Genomic DNA, 15,080 nt, shown 5'->3' with positions numbered 1-15,080 from the left:
TGACGTCTTCACCCAAACTCATGCAGCATAAACGGCGTGTTGGGAATTTTAATCATTGGAATGATATGAAATTAATCAAATATTTACCTTGTCCACTTATACCTTCAGTCTGGTCTTGTTGCACTAATGCAAGCATGCATATCTACAAGTTCACATTTGAACACTGAAAATACAATTAAATTGTGAAAAAACCCATTTATGATGATGAAATCTGAGGTGCACTGTAATAAACAGGCCAATAAACATACGTTTGGCAAGTTATCACTATACGTTATTATAAAGAATTATACCTTTGCATCCAAGTTGGTGCATTTAATTATGATTTAAATTTAAGCAGGGCAGAGATCTAATAGTGTGTGTGCACTTGTGTATTCAATGCACATTTAATAAAGGCAAAAAATAATATATTGAGGCACAACCAATCATTAATAACCCCTCAAGTATATCATCCTTATACTTCAACTGTCAGTTATAACCAATGTCTTTTCCACCGTTTTAAATGAGAAAAGAAAAAACTCAACCATTCACATTTGGAGCTTGATATTTAAAATACAATTACAGTTAAACAAAAAAATAAAAATCACAAAAAAAAAAATACAAATAAAGAAAACAAAAAAAAAAAAATACAAATACACTAAAAAAAATATAAAAAACAAACCTATTATTTTGATAAAAATAGAGAAAATTAACATCTGTATATTTCTTTTTTTTAAACAAATAAAGTGCAAGACACCCAACACTAGTCAATATGAGGAGGAAAGAAACGCTATAACGATCCTAATACCTAATTTCACAAACGCAAACATGGTCAAGTTTCATAAAGGCTCAGCAATTTTGAGAATTGTTTTAGGCATTTCATGCATATCCATTTTAAAATCATCAAAACTTGCCTATATTATTAGCGCTATTATTAGCTCATTTTGCTTGCAAATATATGTTTTAGCAGGTAAAATTCATGACTACAGGTTCAATCAAAAGGCCTGCAAGATGCTGTTTAGTTGCTTGTTTTAAATTTTTCTCATGGGATGAATACAATTTAAACACCATCAACAGCATCTGTGCCATTGCCATAGAAAAAATATATACTATTATAATATTTTATAGAGTAAATATCTCATAAACAAAAACCAAATCCACTTTAATTGAATCTGAGGTCATTTTCTCCCATAGTCTTCAAGTGTAAAGGAATAATGCATCCGTTTTCAGAAAATCAAATTGGTGTAGAAATGATGGCACAGATGTTGTTGATAGAGTTTAACAACCAGAGCTTAAAGGACTGAAATAAGAAGTTATAGCACATATATGCTCTACAATTACAGTTACTCTACAACTGTGACCTATTTGACTCAATACCACTGCTGCACAATGAACAAATAGAATCGAATAGAAGGTAATCAGCGATTTTAGTCCTGAATATTGATGGAGGACAAAATCTGAAAATATAACACACCAACAGACTACTAAATATTGTTCTGATGAACACTGTGACTGATATATTGTGAGGGTGAGAACGAATGCAACTTACAAGGCAAACCACAAGGACTGCAGAAGCTCTTAAAGGACACAAGTGAGCTCAGCTAATGAACACATCCTGTTTTACTCTTGAATGATGCACTTCCTGTGTGAGCCTCTCATCGAAAACGCTCTCAAACTGCCAAAACGTGCTGAGAGACTTGCACTAAATCTCACGAATCGGTCTCGTTTTTCTCTCTCCGTTGTGTTCAGTGCTACCCAAGATCCAGTGCTAGACTTTACTTGGCCGCTGGCACATACATAAATACTCAACGACACGCATTCACACACAAATAAATCTGCAAACCGTCCCATAAAACAAAGCGTAAGTGGCATCGGTTGATTCGCAAGAGCTGCAGCTCAAATCCAGGCTGCAAGTTTGGCTGAAAGACGGTTTTATGAAGTTATGAAGTCTAAATAGCAGCGATGGATATTCGGTGGAGAACTTGCAGAAGCGGATCAAGAAAAGGCCTCGGTTGACCTCGGATGAGTCAGTAGTGGTGTATCTGTCTAAATAATCAATGTCTTTTAAACGAATGCTCTTTATAGTCACGTTTATTGGTCGACGGTGACGAATAGCCAATCAGACGTAGTGAGACCCTTTCAAAACGAACAGGTCTTGTATTGTGCAGCTCAGTCCTGCTGTCCGCTGGTGGCTTGGCAGGGGCTCTTGGGTAAAGCTCCGTTGGTCTCAGGTAGACTGTCGATGCCCAGGTAACCCACCAGGATGTCCGCCCGTCTGTGGGACAGACTGAGGATGTCCTCAGCCAGAGACGGGACGGATGTGAAACGCACCTTATCGTGATCAAACATGTCCTTCAGATACTGAACAATCTGTTGCTGTGGAGACCAAAGGAGAACGTGATATTAATTCCGGGTTGTTCTGATTATGATAATGCATGGTAAACCTTTACTTGGATATCACTTGATTTGACATCTTTGAGTCTCAATGTGTTTGAATCGACTGGTGTTTTAGTGATTTTTAGTGGATGTATGAAGGCAGGCAAGGATGCACGAAATTGCTCAGAAGTGACAGTAAAGACCTTTATGAGGTTACAAAAGATTTCTACTTCGAATAAATGCTGCTCTTTTAAACGTTCAAATCCTGAAAAATAACATGGATCACAGTTTTGACAAGCAGCGCAAATGTTTTCAACACTGATAATAATGAAATCAAATCAAATTAGCATATTAGAATGATTTCTGAAGATCATGTGACACGGAAGACTGCAGTAATGATGCTGAAAATTCAACTTTGATCACAGGAATAAATTACATTTTACTATATATTCATATAGAAAACACTTATTTTAAATTGTAATATTATTTCCTAATTTTACAGATTTTATTGTATTTTTAATCAAATAAATGCATTCTTGGTGAGACTTCTTTTAACCTTTTGAACATTTCTGATTGTTTTAGCATTTCAAACCAAACCAATATATGATACTTGCATTTTATTATTATTATTTTTTTTACTTTGTATGTCAAAGACATTTTTTTAAGACAAAGTAAAGCAAATTTAATGGAACAAAATATGCCAGGATGGTTTCTAAATGTACAACGTAAATACAGTTTACAACAAACCTCTATTACTTTTTAATTCATTTTACAAAAAAGCTAAATCTGTATTTTTGTCTTGTTTTCCAGTGCAAATGTCTAAAGATTCTTCATCTGAGAAGCAAAATGACTTCAAATAATACATTTATGAGTTTATGATTAAAACTAGAACAAAGATCTCTTCATATCTTCATTTTGCATCTCAAATCAATGCATCTTGAATTAAGGATGTGTAAATATTTGTGTGGGAAAACATTCTTTTTCTGCAGTGAATTCAACATTTAATTTACATGTATTCATTTAGCAGGTGCTTTTATCTAAAGCAATTTACAACTGAGGAATACAACGAGTGATTCATTATAAAGAGACGAATAAACTATTTTTTTTTTTCTGATTCCATGACTTTACAAATTTTCTGCTCCAACCTTTTATAGACCTTAATTTCTGGTTGTGTGAATGTTTAGATCTGCAGAAGCCCTGTATCTGTTCTCTGATCGCAGGCATCAGTGTGTCACAGAGAGCAGATTAGCATCAGATTATGTGCTGATCTGGATTACAGGTGTTTCTGGATTACCGGGAGGGTTAGTGTGGAGAACCCTGGGAACCTCTTACCTTGAATATGGTGCACACCTCACTGAGGTGCTGTCGGGGGCCCAGAAACCCGAAAGCCAAAACTGGACTCACATGTTCAGAGATGGCATAGAAATGGGCAATAAAACCGTCGGGAACCTGAGCGACAAACACAAAACAAGATGTGGGATCTGATTCTAGTCATGGTTTCACAGATATAATGTCATGTTCTGTTTTTCACACTCACCATTAACAATCTCCTTTTGGCTTTTAGCACAGACCAACATGCAGTAGCCAATGCCTTTTACAAACACAGAGACACAGAAACACAAAATAAGAAATACAGAGACAGATCAAGACACTAAGAAAAGTACAATAATCTTTAAAATAAAGGTTCCTCACTGCTTTTTAGTTTCAGCAAATAACCCTTTCTTACAAAGAAGCAGTGTTGACTTTTTAGGCTTCTTCAGATCAGTGTTCTGTTTTTTGGCTTCTTTAAAAGAAATTGAGAATAAAAACTCTTGTGGTGCTTGAGAAATTATTTTATTCTCTTTTTGGTTCTAAATGGAACGTGTTGTATTTTTTCCCCCCAAATGTGTAGATCCAATATGTTTGGATTAGAGTCAGAGCGTTAGCATTTGCGTACCGTCTCTTTGAAACTGTCCGAGAGCCATCGGTTCCTCAGGACCGCGACCACTGAAGACGGAGGACTTTCCAGATCTTCAAACGCATCCATGAGGATAAAGTCCAGCACAATGTCAAAGAAGTTCATACAGACCACCTAAATGCCAAATTGAGAGCCAGGACGTCAAGAAGAATCAGTGTTATTTATATATTATTATAGTATTTATTACTATTTTAAATGAGCAGAATTGTAGAAATGGTTGTACTTTAACTTCAACTTATTTAGTTAACAATAACAACAGTGGAACAGTCAAGAATCAGACTTTAACACACAGAATATCATTAAGTCAAAGGAAACGGATGGTAGACAGATAAACCGGACAAACCCCTCGTCCTTCCAGCTCCATCTTAGTTACGGGCCACGTCTCTTCTCTCTGTGTGTACTGCAGCATGTCTTCATAACTCTCCAGAAACGCCGTCGGACTCTAAACATTCACACACACACACACACACACATGCAAAAGTAGATAATAAATCCAAATAAAATTTCTAGTCATATTGTGCACAATCTGTCAATGCATGTTGTATTATGAAAACATGTTACAAAAATGACAGTCAAAAGTTTGAAATAATTACGATTTTTAATATTTAATAGTTTCTTCTGCTCACCGAGACTGCATTTATTCAATGGAGAAAAAAGACAGTAAAACATTAATACTGTGAAAGACAAAATGAAGTTTTCTTTCTGAATATATTTAAAAATTTAATTTATTACTTTGATGGCAAAGCTGAATTTCCTCAAAATATTTAGCAGCACAAATGTTTTCAACATTGATAAGAATCAGAAAGTTTCTTGAGCAGCAAATCAGCATATCAGAATGATTTCTCATGTGACACTGAAAATTCAGGTTTGAATACAGCAATCAATTACGTTTTACAAAATATTCACATAGAAAACAGTTACATTACATTGTAATAATATTTCACAATATTTCTGTATTTTGTGATCAGTAAATGTTGCCTTGGTGAGCAGAGGAGACTTCTTTCAAAAACATAAACACATTTTAATTATTCCATTCATTTTTGAAGCACCTTGTTGGCTTTGGCCAGGAGTCCCAGTATCATCTGCTTCCCTGTATCCATGAAGAACATCCTGTGCGTCTCATCCAGCAGCAGCACCTACAGAAACGACAAACACACACAGATCTCACCAACAGCCCTGTCCCGTGTGTGTGTGTGTGTGTGTGTGTGTGAGAGAGAGTGTGCTGACCTGGAAGGCCTGGCGAACGCAGTGCAGTTTGGCGAGGAAGTCCTCATCGCTGTAGCACTCCAGAAGTTCGGTTCTGTAACAGAGGCACAAAAATGACACAGAGTGTGTTTTCCCATCAGTCCTCGCTCCCTGAGCTACACCGGAAATCCTCCAGTCCCAGAGGATTTTGTGTGAGGAGAACATCTGTACTGTATGTGCAGTAGTGCACTGGGTCCCGTCTCATTTTACAATCAGTGCTAATGGAGTGAAGTATAAGGTTTAGGAAATTAGTTGGTAATGTATAGGGTTTAGGTCATTTAAGGTCCTATAAAAACTTTACCAATTTAATAATTTATTAATATTTTAATAATATGGGCCCCATTAATTTTCCTGATTCCATATTTAATTACATTTTAATAATTAAAAATTATATCAAAACAACTGAATTAATACACTTTTAACATTTTTTCTTTAATTTATTGACACAATAATAGGGCCTTATCAAATGTGTTTGTTTGTTTGTTTGTTTTTCAGAAATTCTGTGTTTAATTTTTTGGGGATTACGTTTTATTATTAATGGCGTCAATCAACAGAAATGTGTACAATTTCCTTAATTTTTTAGTAAACGGGATTAAATTAAAACTTGGATAAAGATTGTATGGTATTGTGTGATATTCCTTCAAAAATAATAAATAATATATATTTTATACTACTAAATAATAATGAATAAACTGAATGATTCTTATCATTTCAATTTAAAATATGGTAAAAATAGTGTGATTATATATCAATAATAATACACTATAATAATAATAATAATAATAATAATAATAATATAAAATAAAATTATTACTGCTACTACTGCTAAATTATAATATTAAACAAAATCGGAAAAACTGGAAAATTGTAATATTTCACTGTACAATAAAAAAGTATTCACAAAAAATAATATATTAATAATAGTACATTTTACACTGCAACTGTAACTAATATATAATTGCAACTACATACTAATATTCACAGCTGTCTTAAATTTCCAAATGTTAAACAATCAAGTTTTTTATTATTATATAAAATTATGTTAAAAAAAAAAATACTACAAAGTTGTATTGGTAGCAGTGTGTAGTGTGCAGCCTTTATTTCGAGATGCAGTATGCAGTGTTTAGGGTTAAAGCTGTCAGTATGCAGTGTGTAGTACCTCAGTGATCTGCAGGCCACGCCTCCATCCTTTACCAAACTCAGGGCTTCTTCATACAGCGCCGCCGGCTTCAGCGAATGATACGTGTCCTCTAGAGAGAACGCCTCAAACAACTACAGAGAAAAGAGGGAAGTGACATCATACACATGCATGAGAAAACACAGTGTGTGTGTGTGTGTGTGTGTGCGTGTCCTGACCTCAGCAGCAGAGACAAACGAGTCGTCTGAAGTGACTGTTGTGGCATCGTCGTCTTGGATGGGATGGGAACTCCCTAGTGTGGGCAGGATCAGCGTCGCTTCACTCTCTGCACACAAACAGCTGGGTTTAGGAAGCTGAGAACACACAGGTGGCATCAGCATGTGTTTGTGCGTGTCTCACCCAGGTCAGCGAGGAGGCTGTCGGGGGGTATGGTGCTGCCGAAGTCTTCCTGTAGGTGATAGGCTCGGTGCAGCAGAGACTCAAGCTTCTCCGCAAACTGATGATTACGAAGCTCAGGCTGAAAAATCAAATAAAGTGTTTTTATTTTATTTACCCTGGACCACAAAACCAGTCAGAACGGTCATTTCATTTTTTTTAAATTGAGATTTATAACAAATAAGCTTTCCATTGATGTATGGTTTGTTAGGAGGACAATATTTGGCTGAGATACAACTATTTGAAAATCTGGAATCTGAGGGTGCAAAATTTTTTTAAAAATCAAATATTGAGAAAATCGCATTTAAAGTTGTCCAAATGAAGTCCTTAGCAATGCATATTACTAATCAAAAACTAAGTTTTGATATATTTATGGTAGGAAATTCACAAAATATCTTCATGGAACATGATCTTTACTTAATATCCTAATGATTTTTGGCATAAAAGAAAAATCAATAATTTTGACCCACACAATGTATTTTTGTTGGCTATTGCTACAAATATACCTGTGCTATTTATGACTGGTTTTGTGCTCCAGGGTCACATTTAGCAGCTCCTGCCATTCTTCTGATGCTTATGAATAAGAGATATTTACCAAATGGCGCTCCACGAGTTCTGACCCTTGCGGGGCGAGACTGTTTGACCCAGATGCACGGGAATGAGCTCCGTGTCTGATGTTTAAAGCCAGTTCCCACTTGCGCAGGGCTTCCTCAAACAGCTCCATCCCTGCAGGTGCAAGAGACAAAACAAGACCAACATCAGCTGCACACTTTTCTGCACTGATGGAGGCTACATTCAGAAAAGTCTATTTATTGCATACCGTGCTGTATATGGTCAATTTAAAATGTACATTTTTCAATTTTAAAATTTAAGTAGAATTTTTAAATGTAAATGTAAATGTAATATTTTCATATTTTAATTTATTGTTGTTTATGTAATATTCATTTAATATTTAAAAAATACAATTACATTTTAAAATACACTGCTGTTCAAAGGTTCAGGGTCAGTAAGATTTTTCTTTGTTTAATAAGTCTCTTATGCTCACCAAGGCTTCATTTATTTAATCAAAAATACTGTGTATTGCTTAAAAAATATTAAATATTATTACAATTAAAGAAAAACTGATTTCTGTTTGAATATATTGTAAAATGTATTTTATTCCTGTGATCAAAGCTGAATTTTCCAGTCTTCAGCGTCACATGATCCTTCAGAAATCATACTGCTCAAAAAACATCAGATTATTAGCAAAGTTGAAAACAGTTGTGCTGCCAAATATTTTTGTACAAACATGATACAATTTTTTCCAAAGAAAGTTCAAAAGAGCAGCATTTATGTGAGAAAAAAAAACCTTTTACAAGATTATAATTGTCCTTAAGGTCACTTTTGATCAATTTAATGCATCCTTGCTGAATAGAAGTATTAATAATTTCTTTCCAAAAAGTTTACTCTTACCAACCCCAAACCTGTGAATGGTAGTGTAGCATGTGAAAAAGAATGCAGTGTGGATGATACAACAGATCACAACAGTAAACTACATTACCCATGAGATAGAGGTTCTCAGCATTGGCATCCTCTCCGACTCCCACCTCCTCTGCCACTGGCTCCGCCTCCCACAGCATCCCAGTGTTCACTGATTGGTTGGGAGAGGAGGGAACTCGCATCTGAGGCGGATCCAAACAGAATGGATAAAAATGTATGGTTAGGCCTTTTAACAGGAGATTATTGATAAATGAACAGGCAGACAGTGTGTGTGTGTGTGTGTGTTTGTTTGTGTGTTTGTTTGTGTGTGTGTGTGTGTGTGTGTGTGTGTGTGATTCACGCACAGAGGCGACGCTGTGTGAAGAGCTTGAGTGTTTGCTCTGTGCAAGAGACGAGACGCCGCTGAGAGTGTCATTACTGCGGCTGCTGGGACTCATCATCTGACGGCCTGGAACCGGACCTGAAAACACACAAATGAACAAAAGAAAATGATTGTAGAGAGCAATTTAGATTTTTTTAATGAAAGATTTTGATGTGGTATATAGACATATTCTGAAAATAGCCTATAATATTCATTCTATGTTCCTGTGGCTCAGTGGTAGAGCATTGCGTTAGCAGTGCAAAAGGTTGTGGGTTCGATTCCCAGGGAACATGTAGGTTAAAAAACAAATGAAACAAATTGTTAGCCTGAATGCACTGTAAGTCGCTTTGGATAAAAGCGTCTGCTAAATGCTTAAATGTAAATGAATCTAAAATTAACATTGGACAATAAATATATAGACATTTATTTAATATTTATAAAATATGAATTCAAATATTGTAATCTTTTACATTATTTTATAACATTATGGACATTATATAATTACGATACTCTCACATTTGCTCAAAATAAACGGATTAATTTCTTGAAATTTTTCATCAAAACTAATTTATGGCCGTTTCGTTCCAAGAAACCTTAACTAAAACTATAGTTTTATATTATTTCATATTTACAAAATTATCATTTTATATTATGATATTTTGCATTATAATGCAAAAATGATGGACATTAAAAAATTTAAATACTTTCAAACGCACTCAACGTAGCACGATTAATTTCATGAAAACTGTTTTAAGAAACCTTGACTAAAATGATAATTTTATATTACTTTATGTTTATGAAATTTGAATTTGAATTTATAATATTTTTTTTCCCAATATAACATTATGGACATTAAAAAATGTAAATACTCGCACACTGACTCAAATGATTGATTAATTTTTTTAAAAATGGTCACAAAATCTAATTTACAATGATTTTGATGCAAGAAACCTTGACTAAAATTATATTTTTATTTGATTAAAAAATAAATGCATGCAGACATGCGTACATACATATACAGTTGTAGATTATAATATTTTATTTACAATTAAATGAAAATTAAAATACTACATTATTGTATAACACAGCCTCTTTAAAATCTAAATCCGTGATTCCGCTCACCTCTCTTGAGCGAGGCCGGCCGGCTGGTTCGGAGCAGCTGTTCTGGGATGCCCACAGGCTTCTGGGCTTCTTTACTGACTGTCTGCTTCCTCTTCCTGCCCCGTCTCTTCAACTGATGCGCGGTCAGAGCCAGAGCAACGCTGCCCAGAGCCGTGGCGAACAGCACCTTCTTCAGACTCGGACTCAACTTCAGCTGAGAGAATATAGACTGAGACAAAGAAAGACATGACCGAGACATGAGGGATGTCAGAACGGGACAAGAAAGAAAAGGAGAGAACAAAACAGGAATCATTTATTAGCGGTTTTCACTTTGAGTTTACTAATTAAAAAAAAAAAACACTTTATAGGGGAAAGGGAATGAAATAAGAATAATTGTAAAAATAAATATTTTTTGTTAAAACATGTTCAACTAAAACCATTAAAAAATCTGAAATAAAAATAATTGAAATGAAGCAAAAATAAAAAAGAAGAGCCTCAGACACTTAGATCTTCTGAGACATATAATAGACACACAGTGCATTAACATACAGACATCTGCTCCACATCTCACTGAGAGAAAATACAGGAAACGCCTCTCTCACACATGCAACAGTTCCTCCTCATCCCCTTCCTTCCCCTCACTCACCCGCCCTCCATTAGGCTCACTCAGGTCTGGGACCTGGCTTAATGCAAATTCCAATTGTTAGTTCCTGTCTCCATCTCGGGGGATGTTTGTCTTGGTCTGAGGTACTTAAGGAAATGTTGCAAGAGGATCAGGGCGATTCTGTAGCCAGAAAGCCGTAGTGTGGTGTGTGTCTCTGCACTCCATACGATGTATTTTCCTGAAGTCAGGTATGCACCCTTTACTCTTAGATTTATCCTTGAGAATTTGATTTTATTCTGTTTTACTCTGTAATTATTGACTCTAGTAGATTACGCTGTATCCTTGTTACCGCATTTCCTGCGTCAGGTTAGTAATGGACTAAAATTCAGTTGATGGAGCATAGGGCACACCAATTGCATCTTTAGAGATCCGGCTAACACTTGGTATTAGTTCAAGTGTACTTAAATTGTAAGGGCTTATAGGGAATTTCCATTTAGGTCTGGATGTTGTTCGATCAACCTAAATAGGGTGAGCCTAACCTCTGTTTACTGTAATATTACTCTAAGTGTACATGGGTAAACCCTGGTGTTACCATACCAAAACTACTATCAGGGAAAGTCATGTTGGTCGGCTTATATCTATAGTAGTGTGTACAAATCTATACCTCTGTCTAATAACCAAGAGTGACGAGAATGTGACCGTAATATACGCTAACGGCCGAAGCGATGTCTTTGAGCGACATGAGCACCTATTGAAAATCTAAATACAAATATAAATAACAAATATTTCAAATATTATTAAAAAAAATTACCTTTTTAATTAAAATGAAAAGATTAAGTTAAAAGCTTATTCAAAATAATGATATTAAAAACTTAAAATACTTGCACATTCATCAGAGTAACTTGATTTATTTCATGAAAATGGTCACGAAAATTATTATAATCTGAAATGTTGACAAAAAAATTGTGGACACTGAAAAAAAAAGTACCATAAATATAAATAATAAATATTAAATGAAGACTGTTAATTAACTGAATAAGAGATAAGTTGAAGTTGTAAAATTACTAAAACTGAAATAAAAATCAATTAAAGCTAAATATAAAAACAAAACATAAAAATATTCATAGAGTAGTGTAATTGCTACAAATAAAAATTTTGACATTTATTCTTTTTTTTTTTTTGAGGAAAGCATTGTTGATACTAAGGTGTTATGAGAGCTATTAATAGGCCCTTAAAGAGAAACTCTAGCTTTTTTGACAGCTAACACACAACATAAAGTCTAAGACTTGTGACGTATCAGCATTTTTCTACATGTGTATACAGTTGCAGAATGAGAAGAAAGCTTGTTTGTGTGAAAGGAGCAGCTGTGGGGCGTGTGATCACACACACAGAGGTGTGTTGTGCTGTGTACCTGCCCAAAGGTGGAATACAGGAACACAGGTATCTCAGCCACGGTCATGGCTAAGGCCTGCATGATGGACACGCCCTCAGCGCTTCTGATTGACATCTCAGCTCCGCCCCTCCCTCCAGCAGATGCTTTCACATCCGAGTCGCTCCAGACAGATCCTGGAAGAGTTCAGTTCTGTCCTCCGGTCTGCAGAGCAGCAGGACTCATCCACAAACAGAGCTTACAATCCCACGCCACAGCGTTGCCGAGCTCTTCATTATTGTTGCCTTGGAGACAATGTAAACACGGGTTCATATTGTTCTAGTGCTTTAGATTAGACGCTTTGCTTATATAAACACCATATTCAAAACATGAGTCAATATCGGCAATTTAGAGAACACATTTAGTTAGACTCCTCATATTCTGGTATTTACATACAACAATAAAAACTTAAATTGACCTATAAATAGCTGATCATGTTTTTATTGAAAAATTTGATTACATTTGATAATCATTTTGACATTTATATATATATATATATATATAGAGAGAGAGAGAGAGAGAGAGAGAGAGAGAGAGAGAGAGAGAGAGATAAACAGACAGACATATATACACATACACACACCGACAAACATAAAAGGAAGGCATAAAATTATGTTTTTTAGATTATGAAATGTCTAGTTCAGTAATAAGAGTTTTTGAATATATATATATATATATATATATATATATATATATATAATATATATATATATATATATATATAGCTTAATATAGTTATATATATATATATATATTTATATATATATATATATATATATATATATATATATATATATATATATATATATATATATATATATATATATATATATATATATATATATATAAATAAACTAATATTAAGCTTACCATTACCATACAATAAAAACATACTTATTCATAATTATATATTCTATAAATACCTACACAAATATTTTTTGTATAAAATGTATTAAAGTATTATATTTAATTTGCATTACAAGGAAAAAAGAAATTTTATATATATATATATATATATATATATATATATATATATATATATATATATATATATATATATATATATATATATACACATACAGTACAGGCCAAAAGTTTGGAAACATTACTATTTTTAATGTTTTTGAAAGAAGTTTCTTCTGCTCATCAAGCCTGCATTTATTTGATCAAAAATACAGAAAAAAAAAATTAATATTGTGATATATTATTACAATTTAAAATAATTGTTTTTAAATTTATTATACTTTAAATTATCATTTATTTCTGTGATGCAAAGCTGAATTTTTAGGATCATTATCACATGATCCTTTAGAAATCATTCTAATATGATGATTCATTATCAAAGTTGGAAACAGTTCTGCTGCTTAATATTTTTTCAGAACATGTGATACTTTTTTAGGATACTTTGATGAATAAAAAGTAAAAAAAAAAATTAAAAAAAAGAAGGTATGTTTTTAAAATATAAATATTTTGTAATAACAATATACATTACTGGTCAGTAATCTGGGGTCAGTACTTTTTTTTTTCATTCTTTTTTTTTTTAATAAAATCAATACTTTTATTCAGCAAGGATGTGTTAAATTGATAAAAAGTGATAGTAAAGAAAATATATTATTAGAATATATATTATTATATTTTTTTTTTATTTTTGAATAAATGCAGTTCTTTTTAACCTTTTATTCATCAAATATATTAGACAGCAGAACTGTTTCCCAACACTCATAATAAATCAGAATATTAGAATGATTTCTAAATGATCATGTGATAGACTGGATGTTACATGTGACACTGAAGGCTGGAGTAATGATGCTGAAAATTCAGCTTTGCATCACAGGAATAAATTATTTTTTTAAAGTATATTCAAATAGAACTATTATTTTAAGTTGTAATAATATTTCACAATATTACTGTTTTTTTTTTCTGTATTTTTGATCAAATAAATGCAGGCTTGATGAGCAGAAGAAACTTATTTCAAAAAACATCTAAGATATTTAATAATTCTCACAGCAACAACACCACAAAAATAAAAACACATATATTTTTGCATTAAATATATTAAAGAATTACATTTACTTTGAAATGTATTAATTTATTAGAATGACAATTTATTTCAACGAAAATATATATACATACATACATATTTAAGATATTTAAGGTCTGTAAAAATGTCAACTGCAATCAGACTTCAAAACAAACTTATAAATTACAGAAACATCTGCAGAAATATCAGAGCAGCTCTCACACAGCCTTCATCTGTCATCTTACACTCTGACAGCCAGAATCTTTTATATTTTAAAGTAATTCACATCTTAATTATCTGCTGATGTTGTTATTCTTATTGAATTTATCCTCAGTATTAAACAGACTGCCCCTGTGTGTGGCCATGTCCTCAGACACCAGCAGCACATTAGCTTAGCTCAACACACACAAACACCAGGCTCTTTTAAGACAGTTCCCAGTCACATATATATACATTTATATATGCATAAAGCCGGAGCTAAATTCAGACACGTCATAGCAGCTTCAAACGCAATACTAAAAGTGAAATAGTGAAAAACAGCCCACACTCACTTTCTCCTGATTTGGAAGGACATTTTCATTCCGCATTGCACACACTAACCTGTGATTTCCTGGTGGGCGGGGCAGAGGTTTGAGCTACAGCGGAAAAAACCTATAACAGCTTTAGATGGTTCAGCGGTAACCAATCAGAGAATGGGAGGGAAAGACGCAACGCGTTGGTTATCCAATGACATCAACAGTCGCGACGCGATTCTTGCGCCTCCATAAACTGACATCTGACTGCACCGAGTACATTTTAATAATAATAATAATACATTTTTGAAAATATGGATTAATATCATACGATGATATTCAATATAATATGTGTTTTTTTACATTACATTTTTTTAAATTACAAAAAAAAACTAAATCTAACTAGCTTTCTAATCTTTTTGTATTCTATCTGTTTTCTTTTCATTT

The 15,080-nt window shown here is 33.5% G+C and overlaps 1 protein-coding gene across 1 annotated transcript; it reads right to left on the bottom strand.

Moving 5' to 3' along the window:
* Nucleotides 1-725: 725 nt before the first annotated feature.
* Nucleotides 726-14,750, bottom strand: miga2 (mitoguardin 2). The gene is made up of 16 exons (XM_042747631.1): nt 14,673-14,750; nt 12,084-12,346; nt 10,090-10,297; nt 8,951-9,066; nt 8,668-8,788; nt 7,723-7,853; nt 7,092-7,209; nt 6,911-7,017; nt 6,714-6,826; nt 5,537-5,609; nt 5,359-5,445; nt 4,653-4,751; nt 4,289-4,423; nt 3,890-3,943; nt 3,685-3,801; nt 726-2,352 (listed from the first exon to the last, which is right to left on the bottom strand). Exons 2-16 carry the CDS (start codon nt 12,177-12,179, stop codon nt 2,146-2,148), a joined length of 1,782 nt encoding a protein of 593 aa, XP_042603565.1. The 5' UTR covers nt 12,180-12,346; nt 14,673-14,750; the 3' UTR covers nt 726-2,145.
* Nucleotides 14,751-15,080: the final 330 nt, after the last annotated feature.

The sequence above is a fragment of the Cyprinus carpio genome, chromosome B21 (assembly GCF_018340385.1).
Source record: "Cyprinus carpio isolate SPL01 chromosome B21, ASM1834038v1, whole genome shotgun sequence".
Taxonomy (NCBI): Eukaryota; Metazoa; Chordata; class Actinopteri; order Cypriniformes; family Cyprinidae; genus Cyprinus; species Cyprinus carpio.
The sequence above is the reverse complement of the archived record's forward strand: the minus strand, read 5'-3'. Positions and strand labels throughout refer to the sequence as shown.